This window comes from Brassica napus, chromosome C8 (genome assembly GCF_020379485.1).
Source record: "Brassica napus cultivar Da-Ae chromosome C8, Da-Ae, whole genome shotgun sequence".
NCBI classification, from domain to species: Eukaryota; Viridiplantae; Streptophyta; class Magnoliopsida; order Brassicales; family Brassicaceae; genus Brassica; species Brassica napus.
Window position 1 is genome coordinate 36,914,379 of NC_063451.1, and position 24,065 is coordinate 36,938,443.

The window sequence follows — 24,065 nt, forward strand, 5'->3', positions numbered from 1 at the left end:
ACAAGAAAACAACAGTGACTACTAACTACACTTGTGTCTTCAAAAAGTAGTCTCACACTGTTTTCAGACAATCTTTCAGCATGCCTGAAACACATTTCCTCTCCACATTTTCCTCCTGACATTGCAAACAAAAGAAAAACTATTGTCACTTAATTGACCATCACTATACAATTCTAGGAAGCATGAATGTTACCTTGAGTAGTTTGCTTAAGGCTCTTAGCTTGAGAAAAACTTCCCTTGAGGTTCCTCCAATTCCAGTTCTGAAATCATACCGATCAGCCTCTCGGACTTGAAGCCTCAATGTCTAGTTTCTGTATGTAGTTGTGACGGTATGCCATACGCCGCAAACGCTGTAACGATCACCACATGATGATTTTCCAAGCGGCCATTTTAACCCATCTTTAACATTTGGATCTATCACTGCTGAATCTGTCAGTTCTTTGAGCTAGGTTCTTGATTTCATTCTCCTGGATACAATCAAAGACAATGTTTCATATTTTAAGTATACTTTATCTCATGTTCTTGGATACTTACATATGAACGGACCAGATCGACTCACTGATAAATTGGTCAATGTCCTTTTTGAATCAACCGATAGCCTCATGTCAAGATCTTGGTCAAGGCAGGATACATCGATAATCAAGTGCCTCAGAGCATTAAGCTCCGCCTGAAGAAGATACACGACACAGGTTCTAATGTCATAACTAAAAATGTGGGAAACCAGAAGAGGAAAAAAAGAAACTTTCCCTATAGAAATTAAGTCGTTGATGCTGTTGGTCCACCATACATTTACAAGAGATGGTTATATCAGGACGAGTGTTGTCAAACACCTACAAAACCATAAACCAAACCTCAAACTTTTCAAAATGAAACAACAGACAACAATTATTATAAAAAGGAAAAGAAGACACCACCTTCACATGATACAACTCCTTGGTCTCTTCAACAGAGAAACCCATCTTAGGAACAACTCCATACACAGTGTTCTCGACATATGACTTTGGAACATTTGTACGAAATGATCTCTTGAGTTTTCCCAGCACCCTTTTAGTTACGTTATCATCTCTTAAAGAGTCTGATGAGTGAGCTGATCTGCACCATATAAATACATATGTGAATGATAACTTGAAAGATGCATGTTAGATCAAACTCGTATATCAAAATATAACGTAAACAAGACTTTGATTAACTTAAAATGCCAAACCAAGATCATACATTCATACCCTAACTATGTCTACCTAACTACTAAACAACCTAAGGTAACCCTTACACTAGACCAACAACACAAGGCTTATCAGCTATCACTAATCTGCACCATAAAATAAAGTGTTTTGTGTAAGAAAATTGAGGAAAAGTCAAACTCTTTACCCATTGAATACAGCTTTACCAAACCGAGTGATCAATCTGAGGTTGACATCATCTGATGCATAACGTAGGAGCGTCCCCTTTGCCCTACCAAATCCCAACATAAGATCATTCTCTACCTTCTCTGCTATCCATAGCCATGGATCTTCCAGTTTTCCGGACTCGCTCTTCGCTAACATTACCAACGGTTTGTCTTCTGACTCTCTTCTCCATCCTAAAGAAACGGGCACAAGTTGAAAGCTGTTGTTGTCCTCTGAACCAACGACAAACCACCTGGAGATGAAATCGTTTGCGTAGATTATCTTTGTATTTTTGTGTTTTGTAAGAAGAGAAGGTGGAGCAGAGGATGCCCTGAGTGCTACGTTTTCATGTCGTTTATGTTGAGGAACGTAAGACATAACTATTAGAAAATTTAACGTCGGTATCAAAAGAACTCAGAATCTATTCAGGACGAGTCACGAGTGTGAGAGGAAGAAACAGATCATGTCTTTTATAACGATTAGAGAAGAGGAAAATGGAAAGACAGAGTGGAGTGAAGTGAAGTGGAAGAGACGGCTCCTAGTCTTAATCACTAGATTTTACAGCCTTGGAAAAGAACATAGTATCCCACTCGTCTTTCAATTTCTATATTCAACGTCTAGTCATTTTTAAACCGGTAATAGTAGTAAACATTTAAACTAGATGTTCTGGGAAGAACATTATATCTTTTTGTTAGAAATATTTTTTTTTTATCAAAAGATGCACTGATCAGCCCTAGACCTATCTATAGTCACTGGATTTTGTTGCTAAATGCTAACCAAGTGTAATGAGTAGTATTTGTTTGATTAATTTGATCATATATTTTTTAACATCTTAGGCTACACAAAGTGTAAAAACACTCGCCATGTTTGATGTTTCTTCCGGTAATGCGTGAAAGTTTTTAATTTAGCTAAGCTATTATACTAGCAAGATAATATTGTTGTTTAACGTCTTGCTTTTATCATGTATTTTATTCGTTTGCTAGGTACTGTTGTTTGAAATAGATACCAAAACCGTGAAGAAGGGGTTTATGCGCAACCTGCGGTCTTTGAAGCCTAGTTGACAGTCCCGTACATGTGATATCATTAACTCTATCCACTTACGTATGTACAAATGTAATTCCTGCGCTCTAACAGCATCTCCAAAAGACACTCTATAACTTCAAATATGAAGTTTTTTGTTCTCCAAAAAGAAATTTCAAAACTTCAAATTTGAAGTTTTGAAAAGTCAAACTTCATATTTTTATTTGCAGTTTGGTCCATACAATTACACATCACATTTATAATTTTCAACTATTTTTCCGTTTATTGTATTAATTCTAAAAAATTTCATATCTCATAAAAATTTTAATTTTTTTTTATAAATTTAAGTTTTACACATAAAATTAAATACAACTTTAAAATAAGATTTAAAATATTTTTAAACTAGATTTAGACGACAACAATACAAAAAAAACTTAACAACAAAAAATATTTTCAAAAATTACATGAAGACATAAGTATTACACAAATTTAAATATTACAACACTAGTAGTCATGTAAATTTGATCCAAAACCTCCAAAATTTCCAAAATAGTAGCCAAACAAATTTTGTGTAGATTAACGAAGATATATAGTTGTTGTTTTGATGTTTATTTCGTACGATTTTTTTAATCATATTGAATGTATTCACTGAGTTTTAATATCATTGATAGAAGTTAAGTCTTTTAGCAATATTTATTTTCCTTTTTACTTTCTTGTTCATATCTAATGTATTTACAAGTTTAAAATCACTTGATTTCAACAATTTTTAGTTTGTGATCTACAAATTAAAAATAAAGAGAGTCATTTTTTTTTATTTCGAAATACACTAGTTGATCATATATGCATTACAAAAATAATTTATGGAATAATATGATATTATTCTTGAAGTTTAATATTAATTATGTTATTTCTATTTAAAATTGTATTTTATATAACATTTTATTAGTTAATACTGTTGTAATATTTTTTATATGTGCTTAGTTATTTACAAAACCTTTATGAATTTAAATTAATATGATAAATATAAGGATGTTAAGTTTGAAGTTTTGCTTTTGGAGAAAAAACAATTTTAAAATTCAAATATAGAGTTTTGAAAACTTCAAAATAGAGTATCTTTTTGGAGATGGTCTAAGAGTGTGTCAATAATTTATTGTAATTCAAATTTTATTTACTTAATTTTTCAATTTATAAATTAAGGTTTGCAAATTTGACCTTTATTATTTACAATCATAATATTTCATTATAATATAGTCAATTATATAACATATAGTATTACTTTTTTCTATAGACAGTTAACTATCTACATTTACAAATATTTCAACTAGACATTTTACTGGATAGATATAGATGCGATCATATAGATATGTTCCAGTTAAGCGTTCTAATTCTAAGTGTAGACTTTGGGTTACTATCAGTTAAGCATCTAGCATTTTTTGGAAAAAGATGCATCTAATTTAGCTAGGCTACAACTTATTCAAGAGACTATATATATCTTACTTGATATACTATATTTTGAACATTTAAAATCATATAAATAAAAATCTAGAAAATTTGAGTATTTAATAGGTCAATTTGATAGATTTTTGAAATATTGATATTTAATTTTCAAGATGGAAAAAGACTATACATCTTTCATATAGATAAAAATATTTGTATTTTTACCAATTATCTTTTCTAAAATAAAACAGCTACCTATAAGATTCCATAATTTTAAAAATAAAACTTCAAACAAAATCAAATTAAGATTATTCGATTCCAGTTTCTTTTTAACACTAATTTTTTTTTTTAATCATATTGTTCCAAAAGTAAAATATATAACTTATGTTCTAAAAAAATCTAAACAGTCATCTACACATATTTTAGCCGTTACAAATTTATAAAGCTTGAAAATTATTTCGTGTTCCCTCTGTTTTACGATAATTGATTTTAAGATTTTTAAATACCAATTAAGAAACTGCTAATTTTTATTCAGATTATTTTTATTTTCTTAAAAATAATAATTACAACTAGTTCAATCAGTGAAAAATCATATTACAGAAAATAAATGATCTTAAACATCAAATTATATTTATTTTCTTTACATAAAAATTAGAAAACATCAATTAAAATAAAACAAGAAATAATGCTAAAACATCACTTAAACTGGAACGGAGGAAATATAATTGAGAAAAAGACAAAAATAGCACTAAATCAAGTTTTTGTTCCCAAACTAGCACTCAAGGTCAAAAGTCACAAAAATAGCACTTAATGTTTTATCAAAAGTCATAAACTTAGGGTTTAGAGTTAAATGGTGGGGTTTAAGATTTAGGGTTTAGGGTTTAGGGTTTATAGTTTAGGGTTTAGGGTTTAGGGTTTAGGGTTTAGAGTTTAGGGTTTAGGGTTTAGGGTTTAGGGTTTAGAGTTTAGAGTTTAGGGTTTAGAGTTGAGAAATGAGGTTTTGGGGATAAGATTTCAAATTTTGAAAAATAAAAAAATTAAAATTTTCAAAGGATAAACTTAGAAAGGTGCTATTTTGGTCATTTTAGTTTTTGAGTGTTTTTTTTATTTTTGTGATATAAACTTAGAAAGGTGCTATTTTGGAGATTTGCCCAATATAATTTGTAGTTAGTTCGACGGTTTTAGTCAAATCTTGGCTTCTATAAATGTCTGCTATATTATTAATGAACAAAAAAATATTTGTTTTAGTTTAATATATTAAATTTTACTATAATTACTAGCTTCAAATAATTTTACATTTAATTTGATATCATGATTAGATTTACTTATAAAAAATTGAATACAACTCAACAGTTTGATGTAATTTATACTTAGTTACTTAGCATTTTCAATTCTTATTTAATATTAGAAAACTGACATTTTTTGTTATTTACAGTCATAGTATTGAATTACCATTGACTCAATAATATCACAATATATTACTTCATTTTGGATTCCAAAAAAAGATTCCCAGTTTTTTTTTTTTAAACTAGTCAATAATTGCCAAAACATAAAACGTACAAAAAATTAATGTATGGAAAACGTACAGAAAATCAAAATACAAAAACAAAATAAGGGACAGGGTGGAGAGTAAAGCTATTGGTAGCATGGCTGCAACAGAAGGCCAAGTGTTTGGTCTTACAACTATTTTTTTTTGTTTTTAACACTTTGTTAATCAAACCCATAAGCCCTTTTACACTCCCCTGAGAGTCCTGAGGGTTTTATTTAAACTTCCCCTTTCTCATCTCCTCCTTTTGGTAAAAGCCACTCCATTCCCCCAAACACACAAAATCTTATTCTCTTTTTTTCTCAAGAGTTTTTTTTAATGAAGAGACCCTTAACCACTTCTCCTTCTTCCTCCTCTTCTACTTCTTCTTCGGCCTGTATACTTCCGACTCAATCAGAGACTCCAAGGCCCAAACGAGCCAAAAGGGCTAAGAAATCTTCTCTGCGTTCTGATGTTAAACCACAGAATCCCACCAGTCCTGCCTCCACCAGACGCAGCTCTATCTACAGAGGAGTCACTAGGTTGAGAAAAAAAAAAAAAATTAAATGATTGATTCTTTTAGATTTGATTTGGGTTATGTTTTTTTTTTTTTTTTTTTTTTCTAAACTGCATTTCGATTGCATGTTACAGACATAGATGGACAGGGAGATACGAAGCTCATCTATGGGACAAAAGCTCGTGGAATTCGATTCAGAACAAGAAAGGCAAACAAGGTTCTTAATTTTTACAAAAAAACCCATCTTGATTCTGTAATAAAGATCTGGCCTTTTTTTTGTTTTGTTTTAATCTGATTTTGGTTTCTGTTGTTTGATCTCAACCTCACTCTGCGCCTTGTTCTTCTACTCATCAGTTTATCTGGGTAATTTTTTTAATTGTTTTCTTTTAAATTGAGAAATTAAAAAGAGTTTGATTTGGTCAAGAGGATGAACGAATGGAATCTCAACTGCTCTGACGCCGTAATTGCAGGAGCATATGACAGCGAGGAAGCAGCAGCACATACGTACGATCTAGCTGCTCTCAAGTACTGGGGTCCCAACACCATCTTGAACTTTCCGGTAAGGAAAAATAACTTGATTGATTGATTGATGCATGTTTGTTCTTGTTGAATTAATTAAAAAAAATGATCCAAACAGGTTGAGACGTACACAAAGGAGCTGGAGGAGATGCAGAGATGTACAAAGGAAGAGTATTTGGCTTCTCTCCGCCGCCAGAGCAGTGGTTTCTCTAGAGGCGTCTCTAAATATCGCGGCGTCGCCAGGTTCTCTCTTTTTTCTTTAATTACGTGTTTGTTTTTAATTTGATTTGGTAAATTAATTACACCAAAATCAGGAATTAAATCTTCCTTTTCCGCATTTTTTGAAAAATTAATTAATAGGGTGGTGACTAAGAAAAAGAAAACAAAACAGGAAATGTGATTTTTTGGAAATTAAAAAAGCTGGACTTTATTTTCATAAGATTTGCTTTTAGAATTTTTATCTCTTTCTCTCTCTCTCTCTCTCTATCATAATTAACTTTTGTTTAAGTACTTGTCCTGCAATTGAGATGTTTATTGTAATTTGTAAATATGTGATAGCTATAGCTTGATTTTCGCAAATGATTTGTTAGATTTATCAAACTTTTTTTGTTATTTCTTTCCCATTTTATATTCTGAAAAAACAAGAAAGTAATAAAAATTGCTATGGGAAAACAGGCATCACCATAACGGAAGATGGGAAGCTCGGATTGGAAGGGTGTTTGGAAACAAGTACTTGTACCTCGGCACCTATAGTACGTACATCCTTGACTCTTTATTCTTAAATAATAAATTTTAAAAAAAATTAAAAATTTAAGAATCATTATCGTAATCGAATATTTATAAGCTACCGGGCATAACGGATCCTTTAAAAACAAAAACTACTCTGGTATTTGATTTGAAAATAGATATTACAATGTTTTGAGTTAGTTTATACTTTATACTACTATTTTCTACGAGTTTTATATTATACTTGTGATTAAGCAAATAATTATTTGTTTAGTTGGTCAATTAGAAATTTAGAATAAACATAATGGGGAGGGCAGTGAGTGGGGGTTTACACACTCACGTGAGACGAGAGTTTTGACATCATGTTCCCTCGCTTCATACTAATTGATTTTTATCTTTAATAAAATCAGCATTTTCAGAGTATTATTTAACTATCTGATCCCTGCATAATTACCTTTTAAATTCTGCATTTTGTGGATCCAATACTCTGAACACGAAAATTAAAAACTCTGCAGAAGGGAATATTAACACCAACTCTTTACTGAAAAGTAATACTACCCTTTTTCAATTCTTTTGATCGGGTCCTTAGGTTATTAATGGATCTTACTTTTGAAAAAAAAACAAGTTACAAAAAATTCAAGATGTTCTTAGAGTTTCTCGGATTCAGTTTTGCAAAAATATAGGGAGTGTTATAACAAAAGGGCACATATTATTCAGAAAAAAAATAGGAGAGCCAGGAGCATAATAACAAAAAAATGAAAGTAGTAGATGTGAATAAATGTATAGAATAATGTAACGTTACAAGTGCGCGTGTAGCGCGTAGCTCACGTGGTAACACTCTCCTCTCACTTCATAAAAAGGACAAATTAGTTCAGAAGGGCTAGGACCAAACCCGAGGTCGATCTGGTCTACTTTTTTTGTTTGTGTGGTGGTTCATTAAAGAATGGTTTTAAGAGTTGAGTCTGTTCTCAGTAGCAGTCACGAGCCCTCACGTGCATGTTTCATCTCTCTCTCTCTCTACCAAATCTTTCATCTTGTCCCCAAGAACAAAATCTGGTCTGCTTTATTTTTAAATGTAAATTATTGTCTTCAAATTTATTAGTAAACTATGAAGTTAATAGTGATAGTTATTACGTATTAGGAGCTTAGAGTTGACACTAGGTTGGTATTTTTATTTGCTAATTAGTCAGTAATTGTACGTTCGTGTATTTATTTATATATTGTTGCATTTGTTTAAGCTACAAACTTGGACTCTTTTTAGCGTCTAGAGCGGCGGAGAGTGGAGTAGAAATGGTCTCGTCCACGCCTCAACTCTATACGCATCTCACACACCTATAGTGTAACCCTAGTTGTCCCCACTAACACGTCACCTAATTCCCTTTGGTTTTTTGTCTTTATTAGGCATCTTAAAATTCTAAAAATAAAATATTAAAATACATACTGAAACACATGTTTGGTGAAGTAACACAAACAATTATGTGAAAACTGTTACTTTCAAAACACGCTGACTTTGTTTGGTTGTGCAGATACGCAGGAGGAAGCTGCAGCTGCATATGACATGGCGGCTATAGAGTACAGAGGTGCAAACGCAGTGACCAACTTCGACATTAGTAACTACATCGACCGGTTAAAGAAAAAAGGTGTCTTCCCGTTCCCCGTGAGCCAAGCTAATCATCAAGAAGCTGTTCTTGCTGAAACCAAACAAGAAGTGGAAGCTAAAGAAGAGCCTACAGAAGAAGTGAAGCAGTGTGTCGAAAAAGAAGAAGCTAAAGAAGAGAAGACTGAGAAAAAACAACAACAAGAAGTGGAGGAGGCGGTGATCACTTGCTGCATTGATTCTTCAGAGAGCAATGAGCTGGCTTGGGACTTCTGTATGATGGATTCAGGGTTTGCTCCGTTTTTGACTGATTCAAATCTCTCGAGTGAGAATCCCATTGAGTATCCTGAGCTTTTCAATGAGATGGGTTTTGAGGATAACATTGACTTCATGTTCGAGGAAGGGAAGCAAGACTGCTTGAGCTTGGAGAATCTTGATTGTTGCGATGGTGTTGTTGTGGTGGGAAGAGAGAGCCCAACTTCATTGTCGTCTTCTCCGTTGTCCTGCTTGTCTACTGACTCTGCTTCATCAACAACAACAACAGCAACAACAGTAACCTCTGTTTCTTGTAACTATTCTGTCTGAGGGGGGAAGAACTTTGCATTTCTAGGTTGAATTTTCTATTTCTTTTGCTTCTTTTTTCTTGTTGAGCTCCTCTAGGGTTTGTATTTCGTTTCAGGGTTTACTCATTGGTTCTGACAGTCAATGTTTAGCACTCTTTTCCGCTCGTCTATTCTTAAGATAAGACAAAAACTTAAGAACTAAATGAACCATAAAACGGAAACAGAGGTGGTAGTGTTCACAGATTGCATAGCCAGTATAAAATGGAATCAGAGAAGGCCTTAACTGTTTTACCTTAATCTACAAAATATTGACTTGGGCTAAGCCCCAATGGAGATAAAATTTCAAGTTGAAGGATCATAAAAAGTGTATCCATAAACTACTGCACTTAAGTTCTTGGTAAGCAAGCAAGATAGAAAGTAATACAAAGGAAAAGTTTAATGGAATCTTAGGCTGTATTGATCTCTTGAGGGATATTGTCTTTGAAATCCGAAATGAAGCAGTACTTCAAGGGCTATTTGCTTCTCAGCAGCAAGCCAGCAACTAACTAATATGGGCTTATATGATATGAGTGCTAATAAATTTTTTTTAAAAATGGACTACTATTTCAAGTTAAGAAGTGTAACGTGACATTCAAGCTTCTAGTTTTGTACATAAATCATATCAAGCTAAATATATTTAGTCCTCAGTTTCTTGAATTCATGTAACCTTCTGAATTAAAAGATAGCCAATCCTCCAGCTGGATGTGAAATCATACGAACTGCCTTAGTCGACCTTTTTGATAAAATAAAGGCAGAGCCGACTATGTAATACTGTCACCATAATATAGGGATAAAGACGGAGTAAGGGCGGGCTAGACTAGTGTGTCCATAGTCTTTTGAGGAAAAGTTCACTCTTTAACACTAGGTGTATTCCTAATTAACCGGATCGACCGATAGAATAAAAACCTAAGAAAAGGGAGTACGTAAGGGTAAGTAGGAGGTAGTCAATATAATATTATACATAGTGTTGAAAACGTTTCAATCCACAATAAGTCAAAGCAGCAAGCTATTGATCACACAATCCATACTTAAGGTTTTAAGAAATACATAATTAAGCAACATGATAGTTTATGGTTGTAGTAGAACCAGCCTTATGCTTTTCAAGTAGTTATTCAGTAGGTAGATAATGACAAACACCAGCAACCTTTTTTAACCATTAATCATTCGAGAAGGTGGAAGGTAATGATGTCAGAGGCAGATGGTGCATGAAGGGCATGGTTGGGGTAATGGTGATGCTGGTTCTGATGATAACGAAGAGCGTAAGCACGTGATCCTTCGATTTGATACCCAAGAACAGAATCGTAGTCGCCTCCATTGTCCACAAGTCCATAGTGAGGATCTTCTGCCCTTAGCTCCTATTTCATCAAAGAAATTATATTAAAAGCCATATATATTCCACATTCAACGTTGTTAACTCCAAGTGACATGACATGTTGAAGTCATTCACTAAGAGAAAACGTAAGAGGGACTCCATCTCCACACACGTACATGCATTATGCCTAAAACAAAAACAAAAAAGAGGGAAACAAGAGACATTATTACCAGCTCATGTATGAGATTCTTTTGTATGTCTTGTTGACTTTTGTTCTGCAATTGAGTAAACCAGAAGAGAAACTATGAAGAGACTGAAATGATTAAGACTCTTAACTGTCTAATCCACTTCACTTTCATTTAGCTTTTATGCCATCACTATAATATACTCTTGGCTTTTCCTTTTATCCATTACCTTAATTAGAAAATCTCCTTCCATGAATTTCGCTAACAAAAAATAGTAATATTTTAACAAAAGCTGATTATATTTTAAAATTTTCAAAATATTTGGAATCAATTAATCGTAGTTAATTGGATTGTGAAGTTCTCATGAGATTGTAAGACCATGATTAATGCAGATCTCTTAGGGATTGTCACTAAGCGAATATAAGAAACGTTTATTAACTTTTAACTAAAAAACTAAGTGACATCTTCTAAATAAGAAATATAAGAGACATTTTTTTTTTAGTTAAAAGTTAAAAGATTGTCTCTTATATTCGCCAAGAAACCCTCTCTAAAGACATGCATTAATCATGCCCTAAGAAATTCATGTTAGATAACAGTTTCCAAACACAAGAATACTACTTGATTAAAAAGATCTACTAATCTCGTTATCAAATATACGTTAAGATTTAAAGACTATAATTATAGAAAAATAGAATATAAAGTTATGTTCAAAAGTTGGATGGCGCAAACAGTGACATGGTTAGATGATAGTGCTATCAACAGTTTTAGCAAGAGCATAATATCACATCACACGAAAATATTGAGACAAATAGTATGATAAAAATGCAAAATGAGTGAAGATAGAAGAAGTTTTGACCTTTTTCTTGGTGGTTTCGATCTGATTCCCAAGGGATTTAAACTGCATGATTAGCATACATATGGATTAATAAAAATAACGGCTCACATGTAGCAATTTCAACAGTAACTAATACAACAAAAGTCTTCTAACATATGTAACTAAACTCAAAACAATTCGAAATGTGAAAACGGATGATAAGATTGTTAATTAAAACCCTAGATAAGGGCAAACATGATTATACCTTGCGCTCACGAACGAGTTTGAAAGTGTTTTCCATTTCTTCCTCAAGACTACGCAGCTCCTGAATATCAAGTTCGTCCAAACACTCACCTAGCCTCTGCCTACAATTAATAACAAAAATTTATAATTTTATAATTTTGATTTTTAAGTTTAAAGAGAGATGATGAGAGAAGAGAAATAAACAAATACTTAATCTGAGTCCGGAGCTTTCTATTTGTCTCCAACAGCTTCCTCTTGGTTTCTTGCATTCTCTACAACAACGAATAACCAAAATTCACCAAACCAACAAAAAAACACACATGTCAAGAACAAGAATCAAGATCTAAGAAGAAGAGAACCTCATAGTGAGCGCTCCAAACATCAACATCAGAAACGGTTTGGTACAGATCTATGATCTCCTTTGTTCTATATAACCAACAAAACCAAACGCAATAAGTCATTAACTAGAAGAAAAGTAAATCAATTAAAATTTAGTTTTATAGAGATTATGTACGTGGTGTTAGGGCTAATGAACTCATGAAGCTTGTTAGAGCTAGAGAACATGATAATAGAAACCCTAGCATCACATAAAACTGTAAGCTCGTGAGCTTTCTTGAACAAACCATTTCTTCTCTTAGAATACGTCACTTGTCGGTTGGTCTGGTTCTCTATCCTCTTGATCTGGATCTTCCCTCTCGCCATTCTTTCTTTTTTAGTTTCTGTTTATCTTTTGTTGAAGAGATTTGGGGAGAGGACAAAGAGATATAATAATAACAAGAAGAAGAAAAAAGAAGTGAAAGAGAAAGAGTTGAAGAAGTAAAGGACCAACTTGAGTTGCTAAAAATAGAAGGTATTGCCGAATCCATGAAAGGTAAGTTCAGAAGTTGATGAAAACTAAGTGATAAACTTTCCTTTTTGGTAAGTGGAATGGACATATATGATGGTTAATCACAAGACACTGCTTAAATTAAAATCAATTGTCTCTAGGTGGAAGAGGGGACCGAAGCTATAAACGGGCTTAGTTTGCTTTCCGTTTGTTTATTAACAAAGCTCCGTTAAGTTTCTACGTTGTTGAATGTTTACACGATGACATACTTAACGGCGTTTGCAAACGTCAAATCAGTGCAGGTGAATTTGGTTACCTATTTTCCCTTACCCTAAAGTAAACTAAAGTTTAGGTTTGAACCAAGTTTATATCTTGTTGGTTAAAAGCCAAGATTGTACTTTTGTTTGCTGAATTAAGGGATTAATGTTTTTTAATTCTTTGATTTGACTTGATGGGAGTTGTATTTAACCAGGAATCATATATGTTTCCTGAATGATAACAATATTTATTCCTTATTTGCCTTTGTAACGATGCATGATATAATATAAACCAAGGAGTTTAAGAAAGGATTAGGATGTTAGTAGAAGTTAAAGATGTATAATAAAAGATCTACAAAACATGTTTCTGTGGTTAAAGGTAAACATTACAAATTTTTATAGTTTTAGTGCTAATATCCTCAACTAAATTATTTAACTGTTTTTTCATTAAAAAGACAGGAATTACAAACAAAGGATAACATATATAAACAATTTGAAAGTTAGGATTTAAAACATTAAAATATTATTTAAGAGATTTCTTCTAACTCATAGTTGAATAGTTTTATCTAATCCTGATCATTTTACTCAGATCTAAAATCCAAATCGGAACCGATCCAAAAATACCTGATCTGAAACCGAACAAATTTTTTACAATTACTTAGTTGGGTCCAAAAATTTTATATGTGAAGGAAATAGAAACAACCCTAATAGATCCAGACCAAAAAAAAAACGATCTAAATATATCTGACCCGAAAAACTAATTTATACCCGACCAAAAAATATGTATATCCAAAACTATGATTCTACGTGCTCTATTTTATATATTTTAATTTATGGTTTAGTTGTGATATTTTTTGCAATATTTATTATTATTTTGTAACATTTTAAGTAATTTAAAATTCAATATCAAATTTAGAGTTCAAATTGTTAAATTTCAATTATTAATATTTTGATTTTTTTGCAAAATTTTAGATAAATATGATTGATTTCACCTAAATTTTGATGAAATACTTTGAGTATTTTTTCTGGTCTTAAGTATTTTCGGACCCGACGTAAATCATCAACCCGAAGACTGAATGCCTAAATTTATCATTTTAAATTAGATTTGATTTCATCAAACTTGCTATAATTTGAGATTATTTTCTCATAAAAGCCCAAGAATAAAAGTATCAAAAAGATGACGCCCAAGGTTTCTTTTAAGAGATAAAGATCACGATTTTGAGTTCTACCACCGTGATCTCATTCATAGTCGGTCAATGTAGACATCTTAAATGATACTCGACACGTACGAGCAATACACATCTAGCTAGAACCTATCACAACACGACTCAATCTCTGTTTCTGTCTTTTTTATATTATACACTCAAAAGGGAACACAGAAAGCAGTTTCACAACTCTAGTTAGTCACTTAAGATATCTAATCTACCAAGAAGTAACAACCACTCAGATTCTTCAACAACTCTTACATTCTTACAAACAGCTTCTTCATAATAAGTTCATAGAGTGTATACGATTTTGAAACCATCACAAGATACAGATCACTCTGTTTCTTTGGATCCTTAAAGCGCAAACACAACATTTTTGCTTTCTCGTCTTTTTATTTCTGCCAAAATGCGACAGTGGTACAGTACAGTCTGTATATATATATATATACTTACATAAGCCTGCATCAGTTCAGGTTGCAGTTTCTGCAGGCTTCTCTACTTGCTTCTTCAGAAACTCCAGCACAGAGAGACGCTGCGTTCATATGTTAAAAATTACATTTGTCAGATAAATTTGCACGGACAATTAGTAACTTCTGAGAAGCTGAAGAAAGCAAGTAGTGCAAAAATCTCACTCGTTGCTCGAGAGCAGCAGAATCTTCAGAGTCGAGTTTCAAAGATTCCAGCAGTTTCATGCCTTCCTTGAAACCATCTGTGGCAGCATCTTCATTTTGTAGAGCTCTGTCTATATCTGCAACTTTGGCTAAGGAAACCGCCACATCCAGAATCTACAAAAAAGATGAAAGAAGTAACAACCAAACTTGGTAAAGGTTTTCTCTATTCACCAACGAGACTTTTATCAACAAGACATAAAGAAACTCAACTTAAACCCTTGAACAAAAAGATGTACAAAGGTTCCAAAACATTTATGCCTAGATCCCTCTTAATCAGCTATTAGCTTCTCGACTCAATGTCTGTTGCTAAAATGTCAATGTAGCTAACTAAGGACCCTAGGATAGTTACTATATTCCTCTACTAGACTAACGAGAAAGTCACAGGTTAATATTTTGGGCTATAAGATGCACATTGTTTACACATCAGATCATCTAAGAATACGAGAAATTTTAACGCAAACATGACTCTATGATAGCAGATTGGTGTACAGAGTAGTACTATTTTACGTATCAGACCTAACACATAAAGCAGTTTGCACCCTCAGGACAGATCTTGATTCAGTTTCAACTTCTCTAGACAAGAAACCAAGGAAGAAGAAGGAAACCAAAGAGAAGATTTCCAACAACATAACAAATGCCTCCAGAAACAGAGCTTATGATCTGTAGTTAAATTGCGCACAAATCTGTAGTTTATGATCTATAAATGCCTCCAGAAGCAGAGTGTATGATCTCTACAACTAAGCCTTTACACATGCTAATGCTATGAAAACTTAACTAACACCAAATTTCTTTCTGCCAGACTTTGAAATGAGCACATGAATACATTCTTCTTTTCTTGCCACTTTCTAAGAAATTAAGAGTTAATACAAAGATTCTATAGGGTTATTAGACCGGAAGAATGTAAATATATAGCGAAAACGGTTGATTATCATTAAAAAAATAACATGCTATGATTAACACCGAGGAAAACAAAGAAGAGCACAACTGAAAAGCATGAAGGGATATGCTTACTTGTGAAGGAGCATTAGGGTGATGCTTCATGGCATCACGTCTAACATTTAAAGCACGGCAGTAATACGACCTTGCAGCTTCTAGGTCTTGGCCATAATACTTGAGATCTCCTATTTTATTGAGCGATACAGAAAGTGTATGTGTAATCTGCAAGTTCAGCAATAACTGTTAGAAAATGGTAAAAATAAAAATAATAATATCAAACAGTGTGCTTAAACCTCCAAATCATCCATCGGCAACTTCATAAGGAACTCAATACTCTCTTCAAAATGACTGACTGCAGAGCTTGAGTCTCCCATTGCTCGGCTGCAAGTAGCAAGACAAACTAAGTTAACCATCTTACTCAAAACGAAAGGTTTCAACACACCAAACAGAAGATCAATAGTCTCTTCAGCCTATGAAACTCGAGACTGGTGATGATTGAAAAAAAAACAAGGGAGACAATGAGCATACCTGCAGTCACCGAGCATGCCAAGGACTGCACCAAGCTGTGAACATAACTCTGGTGTATTGCCCTCTCTCTTCAGTTGATCTCTAATGTCCTCGGTACACATCGCCAACCTTGATTTAGCACTTTCATAGTTCTGAGCTTGAAATGCCTGTGCATACAAGTTGAATAAGAACAAGGTCCATAACAAGAACTCAACAAATTGTAGAGACAAAACTCACCCTCATAGCTTGTTGAACCAAGAAAGAACCTCTTTCCATGGAAACATCAGCGTAAATCACCCTTTTGTTATCATTTTCGACCTCCTCTTCTTTATCAGTGCTATTCACAACAGACCTCTTGATTCTAGCATGGCCTTCAATAAACTGGTCAACCATCTTCTGAAGGCTTTCATCAGCTTCAATACTCTCGACGTCAGCACCACATAAAGGGCAGTCCTTAAACCGTGACACGCACACCCTTGCATACAAGAAAAACACTATTAAGAACCAAAAACGAAAAAAGAAGGCGATGATTGAGCAACTAGGACTTACTTGCAGAAGACATGTGTACAAGGCACACATCTACTGCTCTCAAACAGAAGTGCCTGACATAGCATACAGCTAAAGGGCCCAAGCTTGAACGTTTGGGAGTCGTAACCAAACGGACACTTGGCAGGCACCGTTGCAGAATCAGTAGTAGAGTCCTCCTCCTTTTGCACTATTCCTTCGTTTTCAGGACATCCTTTACTCGCCACTTCGCCTTGCTTCCGAGCAGAGGCATCAGATTTGGAGAAAGGGCAGGCAGAAGCAGTAGTTTCGCCTTGTTTTCGAGCAAAGGCATCAGCTTTAGAGAAAGGGCAAGCAGAAGGTGTCGTGTCGGCTTGTTTTCGAGCAGAAGCGTCGTCGGGACGAGCAGCTTTGGAGAAAGGGCAAACAGAAGTCGTCATTGTGAAGATGATTCCAACAAACCCTACACATCAAAATAGAAACTTTCAAATCCAAAATCGATAAAGATCGATTCTTCTGTAGCTAAAAACAAGAACTTCTGTAGCTATAAATTGAAGGGTTGACAACAATCTTGGAGAAGTGGAATTTCAGATATAGGTTCAGAGCTAATTAGAGAGAGAGAGAGAGAGAGATGTATATAAACCTGGGTTGGACTCAGATGTTCTATAGCTGCAATCGATGATCGATGGAGATTATTATTATTATTATAAACTTTTGTTTTCTTGTTTCTCAGAGTTTTTATCTGTTTCTCTGAGTCAGAAAGATTGAAGGAAGGATGTGTGGATTGTATTTGGGCCTTTTACTTTTCTTCATTGAAAATAGGTGTTTGGTTAAATGACACTTCTACCCTTTTAAATTATGACTGATTACTTATTTACTTTAATCATTATCCGGTCGGGAAATGGTTCAAACGATCAAGGGTTAGGAAGGGAGGGTGTCTAAAATTGGTTTAAATCGGTTTAATGGAACGAGCAACACAACTGATTCTTTTCCAGTTTTCCTGTAGTGCAACTGAATCGGATACGGTTTTCACCGGTTTGGAGATGGGTTGTGTGTTTTACAAAGATTATTTTATTGGTAACAGAGAACTATCAATAAACAGGATATTACATGAACATTTTGGTTTAGTGAAGGCTAAATTTGAAAATTGTTAATTAGAAAAGAGAAATTCTTACCTAACCAGCGACCTAAAGATTTATCTGTTTGTTTAAAACAATTACGGAAGCAGGACGCCACCTACCTTCTCTCCTGATAACAGTTTTTACTTTGAGATAATACTGCCAGATCAAAACAGATGTCAGTGATTTTTTTGCTCACCATGAGTCTGCTCGGACTGTTAAAGCATGAGGAAATGAATAGTCCTCATTTTTTTATACATTTCTTGGGTCATAAGAGATCAAAATATTACATCCTGTTTTACCAAATATCCCCATTTAAAAGCCGAACGTACAAGCTGCATTAAAAAGTAAAGACTAAAGGGCAGAAGCCAAGAATACTACTCACATTGTGTGAAAACTCCCTACGAACAGTTTAGAATCCAGAAGCCATGACCACTCTGCACCATCAAAAGAACAATATGCCTCTAAGCCACTAGGCTAAAGACATTTTACATATATTCTGTGGATGGTTAAATCCATATTTAAAATACGGCCGCAAGCACTTGTTTCTTCTGCTTTGGCTCAGGGCCGTCTCTGTGGGTACCTCAAACACACAGGACTAAACCACACTATATGCTACTGCAGCTTTCCATAACCACATGCAAATTAGACTATCAAATGTCAATCAATCTGAGACGGTAATGGCATCTCTATAAGCTACAATGATCATGTTTATTATTATTTAACCATACATTTGTAGTTTTAACCATTCATCCTCAGTGAACAATAATAAAATTTCTCAGTTTCTTCCAATCCTTAGTGAAGAATCAACACCACCTTTTTGTACAGAAGCTGCAAAGAGTCTAGCAATCTCTATCTGAGTGTTGGCCATTATCTCCGTTCGTTTCAAATCCATCTCTCCTCTCTTCACCTCTGCTTCAGCTCTCATCTTCTCTATCTCTTTCATCGTCTCCATCCTCGCTCTCTCCGTTCTCATCACCACCTCTGCTAACCACCGTATGCTTCCAGCTATCTCCTCCTTCTCTTCCTTGTACCTTCTCCTTACTTTCTTCGGCCTCACCTTCGCTTTCTCTCTGCAGAGCACTGGCGTACTACTATCTGTATCCATCTCCGTCGCTCTCTCAGGTTTGTGATCGTCCTTGAATCCCTCCTCCTGCACAGAACGCTCATAAGAAAGTTGTCCAACACTGGGAAATAGGGAAAAGTGCATATTTTAACCTGAACTTTATCCATCGTGTTTATTCCTACCTGAACTTTGTAATAGTGCATATTTCATACCGAACTACATAAAAACTCAAAAAATACTACATGAACTTTAAGCGTTTGTCTTTTCCTTCACGAACTTTACATTAGTGCATATTTCATACCGAACTAAACAAAAATTCAAAAATACTACATGAACTATCAAAATCGTGCTTATATATATAGTGACAATCAAAACTGTTAGTCATCCGTTAATTTATCAAAATGACGTTATTTTGGAATTTTTTGTAAAATTAATCATGACTGTGACTGAATCATTGGGAAAAGTGCTTATTTCAACCTGAACTTTACCCGTCGTGCTTATTTCCTCCCGAACTTTGAAGTGGTGGGTATTTCATACCAAATTACATAAAACTCTAAAATACTACATAAACTTTAAGTGTTGTGCCTTTTCTTTTCTGAAATTTATAGTAGTGCATATTTCATACTGAATTAAACAAAAAATTCAAAAACACTACATAAGTTCTCAAAATTGTGCTAATATATATATTAATCGTCAAATGTGTTATTCAACCATTAATCTATCAAACGATGTCGTTTTTGATAAATTCTGTAAAATGTAAAATTTAAAAATACTATATAACTCTCAAAATCGTGTTTATATATATATATATATATATATATATATATATATTGACGTCAAAAATATTAGTCATCCGTTAATTTATCAAATGATGTCATTTTAGATAAATTCTGTAAAATTAAAAATTAATTTTTGGAAGGTTCAAATTCTCATACTGGTGGACAAGTAAGATCAGATTAATTACTAGACCAAAGTAAATTTCTTGTATAAATTTGTAAACAATAACTGATATTTAAGTTTTATTTTAATCAAATAAATATTATCAAAGTTTTATTGTTTCAGTTTTATAAAAAAATATATAATCACTTATGCTTTAGTTTAACTTTAAAAATTATTATTTTATAAATTTAGACCAATTGTTATTAATTTAAATATTTACTTTATAGTATTACTAAGAATTGAACTATATTGCAGAATTTTAGAATTTTGTGTTGGTTTGCCTTTAGGTCAGAGGCAAAAAAAAATTGTTTTTTATAAATTCTCTAAAATTTAAAATTTGAAAATACTATTGACAATCAAAGATGTTAGTCATCAGTTAATTTATCAAAATGACGTCATTATATATATAAGTACGATTTTGAGAGTTCATGTCATTTTGAAAAATTAAAAATTAATATGTGAACAAGATTTTGAGAGTTTATGTAATATTTTTAAGGCGTTTAAAAACGTAGTATTTTTAAATTAAAAATGTAGTATTTTTAAATTAAAAATGTAGTATTTTTAAATTAAATTTTACAGAATTTATTAAAAACAACGTTGTTTGATAAATTATTGGTTGAATAACATCTTTGATGGTCAATATATATAAGAGCACGATTTTGAGAGTTCATGTAGTATTTTTGAATTTTTGTTTAGTTCAATATGAATTATGCACTATTGTAAAGTTCGTGAAGAAAAAAACACAACGTTTAAAATTCATGTAGTATTTTTTGAGTTTTTATGCAGTTCGGTATTAAATACGCAATATTACAAAGTTCTGGTAGGAACAAGCACGATGAGTAAAGTTCATGTTGAAATAGGTATTTTCCCCCTGAGAAATAGGCCTGGGGTTTTTATTTGAACCGAACCAAAATTTTCAGTTAGTTCGGTTAGTCCGGTTACGAGTTTGGTTCGATTTGGTAGTTTTTTTAAAAATGATTCAGTTTTCAATTCGATAATCGATTAGTTTGATGTTTTTTTCTAAAAAAATTATAACCAAATAATATCAATACCTGAACCGAACTAATCGAAATTGACCCAATATATCTGAAACTAAACCAATCTAACCGAAATCAAAAAGTTCTTTAAATAGGATTTTTAAATCTTGAACTAACCAAATCCCATACCGAACCGAACTAATCAAAAACTGAACCACCCAAACCGAATAACCCATACTAACCAAGCCGGGAGGTTACCGGGAAACATAACAAGATTGGTTTAGTGACCTTAATCGTGCCGACGCCGTTGGATCCGTGAGACATCTGAGCAGCAGGAGGTTGCTGCGGCGGATGAGTCACCGCCAGCGACGGAGGCTCGAGTAAGAGCAAAGGAGCAGAGCAATTCAGAGGCAGAACAGCCTGAGGCTGAGGCTGGACAGAGGTGGAAGCATTTCCGCGGAGGAGATGATCAAGACGAGAGTAAAGAGGCCAAGAGGATCCGTCGGCAGTTGCAGACTCAGAACGGTACCGTTTCTTCATGGACTCGATCTTGTTCTTGCACTGCGTCTGAGTCTTGGGAGACTTGCTGTGGCTAGCGCGTGAAGACACGTGTCTAGCCACGTCTTCCCAGTCTTGGCCCTTGAGCTTGGCTCTGTTCCTGAGTACCCATTTCGTCTCGTAGGCTTCGAGTAGACTCGACACAGCTCCTTCGCTCCATTCATCGCGTTTTAGCCTGTCAACGACGATGGAGGAAGTGGATGGCTTCTTGGGGGAGGAAGCGTCGTGGTTTGTGGTAAGAGGTTGGGGATGTTCTTGGTTAGAATCTCCGTCTTCCATGTATGGGCAGAGAGAGTGAAACAGAGAGCCAACACTCGAGAGAGTATATGATCAAAGGAGAAAGAGAGTGGAGATGGGTTTTTTTAGCAATTTTTTAATGAACAATGTAGACTTTTTGAAGTGAATGGAGTTTAACAAACTGTGTCATAATGAGACTGTAGTCACTCGTTGATGTCTGTCTAAAAACTGACCAATGAGGTTGGGTACACGCGTTTCTTCCATCTTCAGTGGTCGTGACTTACAGCTAAAGAAACTTACAGGTTTATTTTATTCCAAATTTCTTCTTATACTTTACATAAGATTGCAAATGCATACACTGATGATATTTATTGTTTATTAGATTATACTGTATATGACAATGACGGCAAATTTAGAAAGATTGGTATTTAAAATTTTAATGAAATAGCATGAGTTTATTTTTAGGGGAATTGCATCATACATCCATCAAATAAATTATAATTCACCAACTATCTAAAAATCATGTTTTTTCAATATACACTGTATATATTATAGATTATTGTCGTATTATCCTTCTCAACCAACCGGTGGAAATCTACTAACAAAAATAATTAAAAAATATATAAAAAACTTTTAGCCACATCTTCTAATCCATCACCACCACTGTCACGTCTCTATTCCACCATCATTTTCCACTGTCTCTCTTTCTTCTTTCGATTATCAACAAAATCATACATTTTCTTTTGTCACATAATTTTTCTCTTTCAATACTTCACCAAAAAGAACAATCAATTGTTCTAAAGAAGAAACAACGATGAAGTCATAGACGGTGAACACACACAACAGCTCTTTCATTTCTTTTCCTTTTAAAAAAAAAATCAATTGATTCTCACAATCATGCTTTTGTTTTCATACTCTGTTTTCGTTTCTGTTTTTGTTTTAAAAATCCAGTGGTGAAGAACATACAATGATGAAAGCGTAGACGGTGAACACACACAACAATTCATTCATTTTTCTCCTTTTTTTTCTTAAATCAATTGATTCTCACAATTATGCTTTTGTTTACATACTCTGTTTTCGTTTATGTTTTTATTTTACAGATCCAGTGGTGAAGAACAACGACGACGAATCGGTAAAAGCATCATCGTGTCGGGAAAAAGAGAGGAGATGAAGACGATCTCTATATGATGGTGAAGAATAATGATGGTGAACGAAATGAATGTGTATCAGTCTGTCTAAAAAAAAGAATTGAAGAAGATGAACTCGCCGTCTATACTATATTTGGTGAAATGAATAGTATAGTATATATATTGTTAAGTATAGCTACCTATGTACGGTTACCATACTATTTGAGACATATTTCTATACTACTCCTTAAAAATGTAATAATATGTCATGTTTTTAAATTTGATAGGTCTCTTCTTTGTCATTTTGTGTGATTTATTGTAATATGAAATTCATTTTTCGAGTGTTAGACAAATTTGATTATTTGGAACATTCGTTAAGATATGCAACATGCTAACCACACTACAAGAAAACAACGGCATACTGAGGGAAAAAATCGTCGGTATGTCGTCGGAATAACGCTATTCCGACGACATACCGACGAAAAAAGTCCTCGGAAATAACTCCTCGGAAATTCATCTTTTCTCGGAAATCCCTCGGAAATTTCCGACGGAATTCCGAGGAAATGAATTTCCTCGGAATATTCCGAGGATTTTTTTCGTCGGAAATTCCTCGGAATATTCCGAGGAATATGTCGTCGGAATATTCCGAGGGATACACTTCCTCGGAATATTTCCAAAATTCAAAAAAGAAATTATAAATTTATTTTTTTAAATTGAAATTCAAAAATATAAAATTAAAATTGAAATAGAAAAAATATTTAAAATACAAAAAATAATAAAATAGTTTTTATAAATAAAAAATGTTTTATAAATACAAAATTAGTTTTAATAAATATAAATATTTTTATAGATATGAAATCATCTTTTTATAAATACAAAATAGTATTTATAAATACAAAAAATAATAAAATAGTGTTTATAAATCAAAAAATGTTTTATAAATACAAAATTAATTTTAAAATATGAAATCATCTTTTATAAATCCAAAAACGAATTTATATACAAAGAACGTTTTGTATATTTAAAAATAGTTTTTATAAATACAAAAATAAAAAATAGTGTTTATAAATCAAAAAAATGTTTTATAAATACAAAATTAGTTTTAATAAATATAAATATTTTTATAAATATGAAATAATCTTTTATAAATCCAAAAATCAAATTTATATACAAAAACGTTTTGTAAAATCGAATTTATATAAACGTTTTGTAAATACAAAAATAATAAACAATTTATAAAAAAATTCTAAATCAA

General features: G+C 33.2%; 4 protein-coding genes and 1 pseudogene across 6 annotated transcripts; 1 reads left to right on the forward strand and 4 right to left on the reverse strand.

The window, feature by feature from the left end:
* Positions 1-25: 25 nt before the first annotated feature.
* LOC106413052 lies at positions 26-1,894 on the reverse strand (annotated as a pseudogene).
* Positions 1,895-5,706: 3,812 nt separating this feature from the next.
* LOC106412050 (ethylene-responsive transcription factor WRI1-like) lies at positions 5,707-9,311 on the forward strand. The gene is given in 7 exon segments (NM_001315608.1): positions 5,707-5,909; positions 6,019-6,101; positions 6,239-6,247; positions 6,355-6,443; positions 6,522-6,646; positions 7,079-7,155; positions 8,656-9,311. Coding segments are annotated over 7 exon segments (1,242 nt in total).
* Positions 9,312-10,267: 956 nt separating this feature from the next.
* Positions 10,268-12,635, reverse strand: LOC106414257 (floral homeotic protein APETALA 3). 2 transcript variants are annotated; one of them, XM_013854940.3, is made up of 7 exons: positions 12,397-12,633; positions 12,242-12,308; positions 12,093-12,154; positions 11,905-12,004; positions 11,682-11,723; positions 10,871-10,915; positions 10,268-10,683 (listed from the first exon to the last, which is right to left on the reverse strand). In XM_013854940.3, the coding sequence occupies exons 1-7, from the start codon at positions 12,582-12,584 to the stop codon at positions 10,489-10,491; spliced, it is 699 nt and encodes a 232-aa protein (XP_013710394.2). In that variant the 5' UTR covers positions 12,585-12,633; the 3' UTR covers positions 10,268-10,488. The 2 variants fall into 2 exon arrangements, with proteins under 2 accessions (XP_013710394.2, XP_022563511.2); XM_022707790.2 differs by lacking the exon at positions 10,871-10,915 and having other exon boundaries at positions 12,397-12,635.
* Positions 12,636-14,413: 1,778 nt separating this feature from the next.
* Positions 14,414-17,616, reverse strand: LOC106415528 (protein NCA1). The gene is made up of 8 exons (XM_013856270.3): positions 17,432-17,616; positions 16,834-17,251; positions 16,522-16,759; positions 16,306-16,451; positions 16,071-16,158; positions 15,853-15,999; positions 14,803-14,955; positions 14,414-14,702 (listed from the first exon to the last, which is right to left on the reverse strand). The coding sequence occupies exons 2-8, from the start codon at positions 17,226-17,228 to the stop codon at positions 14,640-14,642; spliced, it is 1,230 nt and encodes a 409-aa protein (XP_013711724.2). The 5' UTR covers positions 17,229-17,251; positions 17,432-17,616; the 3' UTR covers positions 14,414-14,639.
* A 915-nt stretch (positions 17,617-18,531) lies between these two features.
* Positions 18,532-21,978, reverse strand: LOC106411979 (trihelix transcription factor ASIL1-like). 2 transcript variants are annotated; one of them, XM_013852851.3, is made up of 2 exons: positions 21,177-21,978; positions 18,532-19,059 (listed from the first exon to the last, which is right to left on the reverse strand). In XM_013852851.3, the coding sequence occupies exons 1-2, from the start codon at positions 21,723-21,725 to the stop codon at positions 18,685-18,687; spliced, it is 924 nt and encodes a 307-aa protein (XP_013708305.2). In that variant the 5' UTR covers positions 21,726-21,978; the 3' UTR covers positions 18,532-18,684. The 2 variants fall into 2 exon arrangements, with proteins under 2 accessions (XP_013708305.2, XP_013708304.2); XM_013852850.3 differs by having other exon boundaries at positions 21,147-21,972.
* Between the last annotated feature and the right edge of the window lie 2,087 nt (positions 21,979-24,065).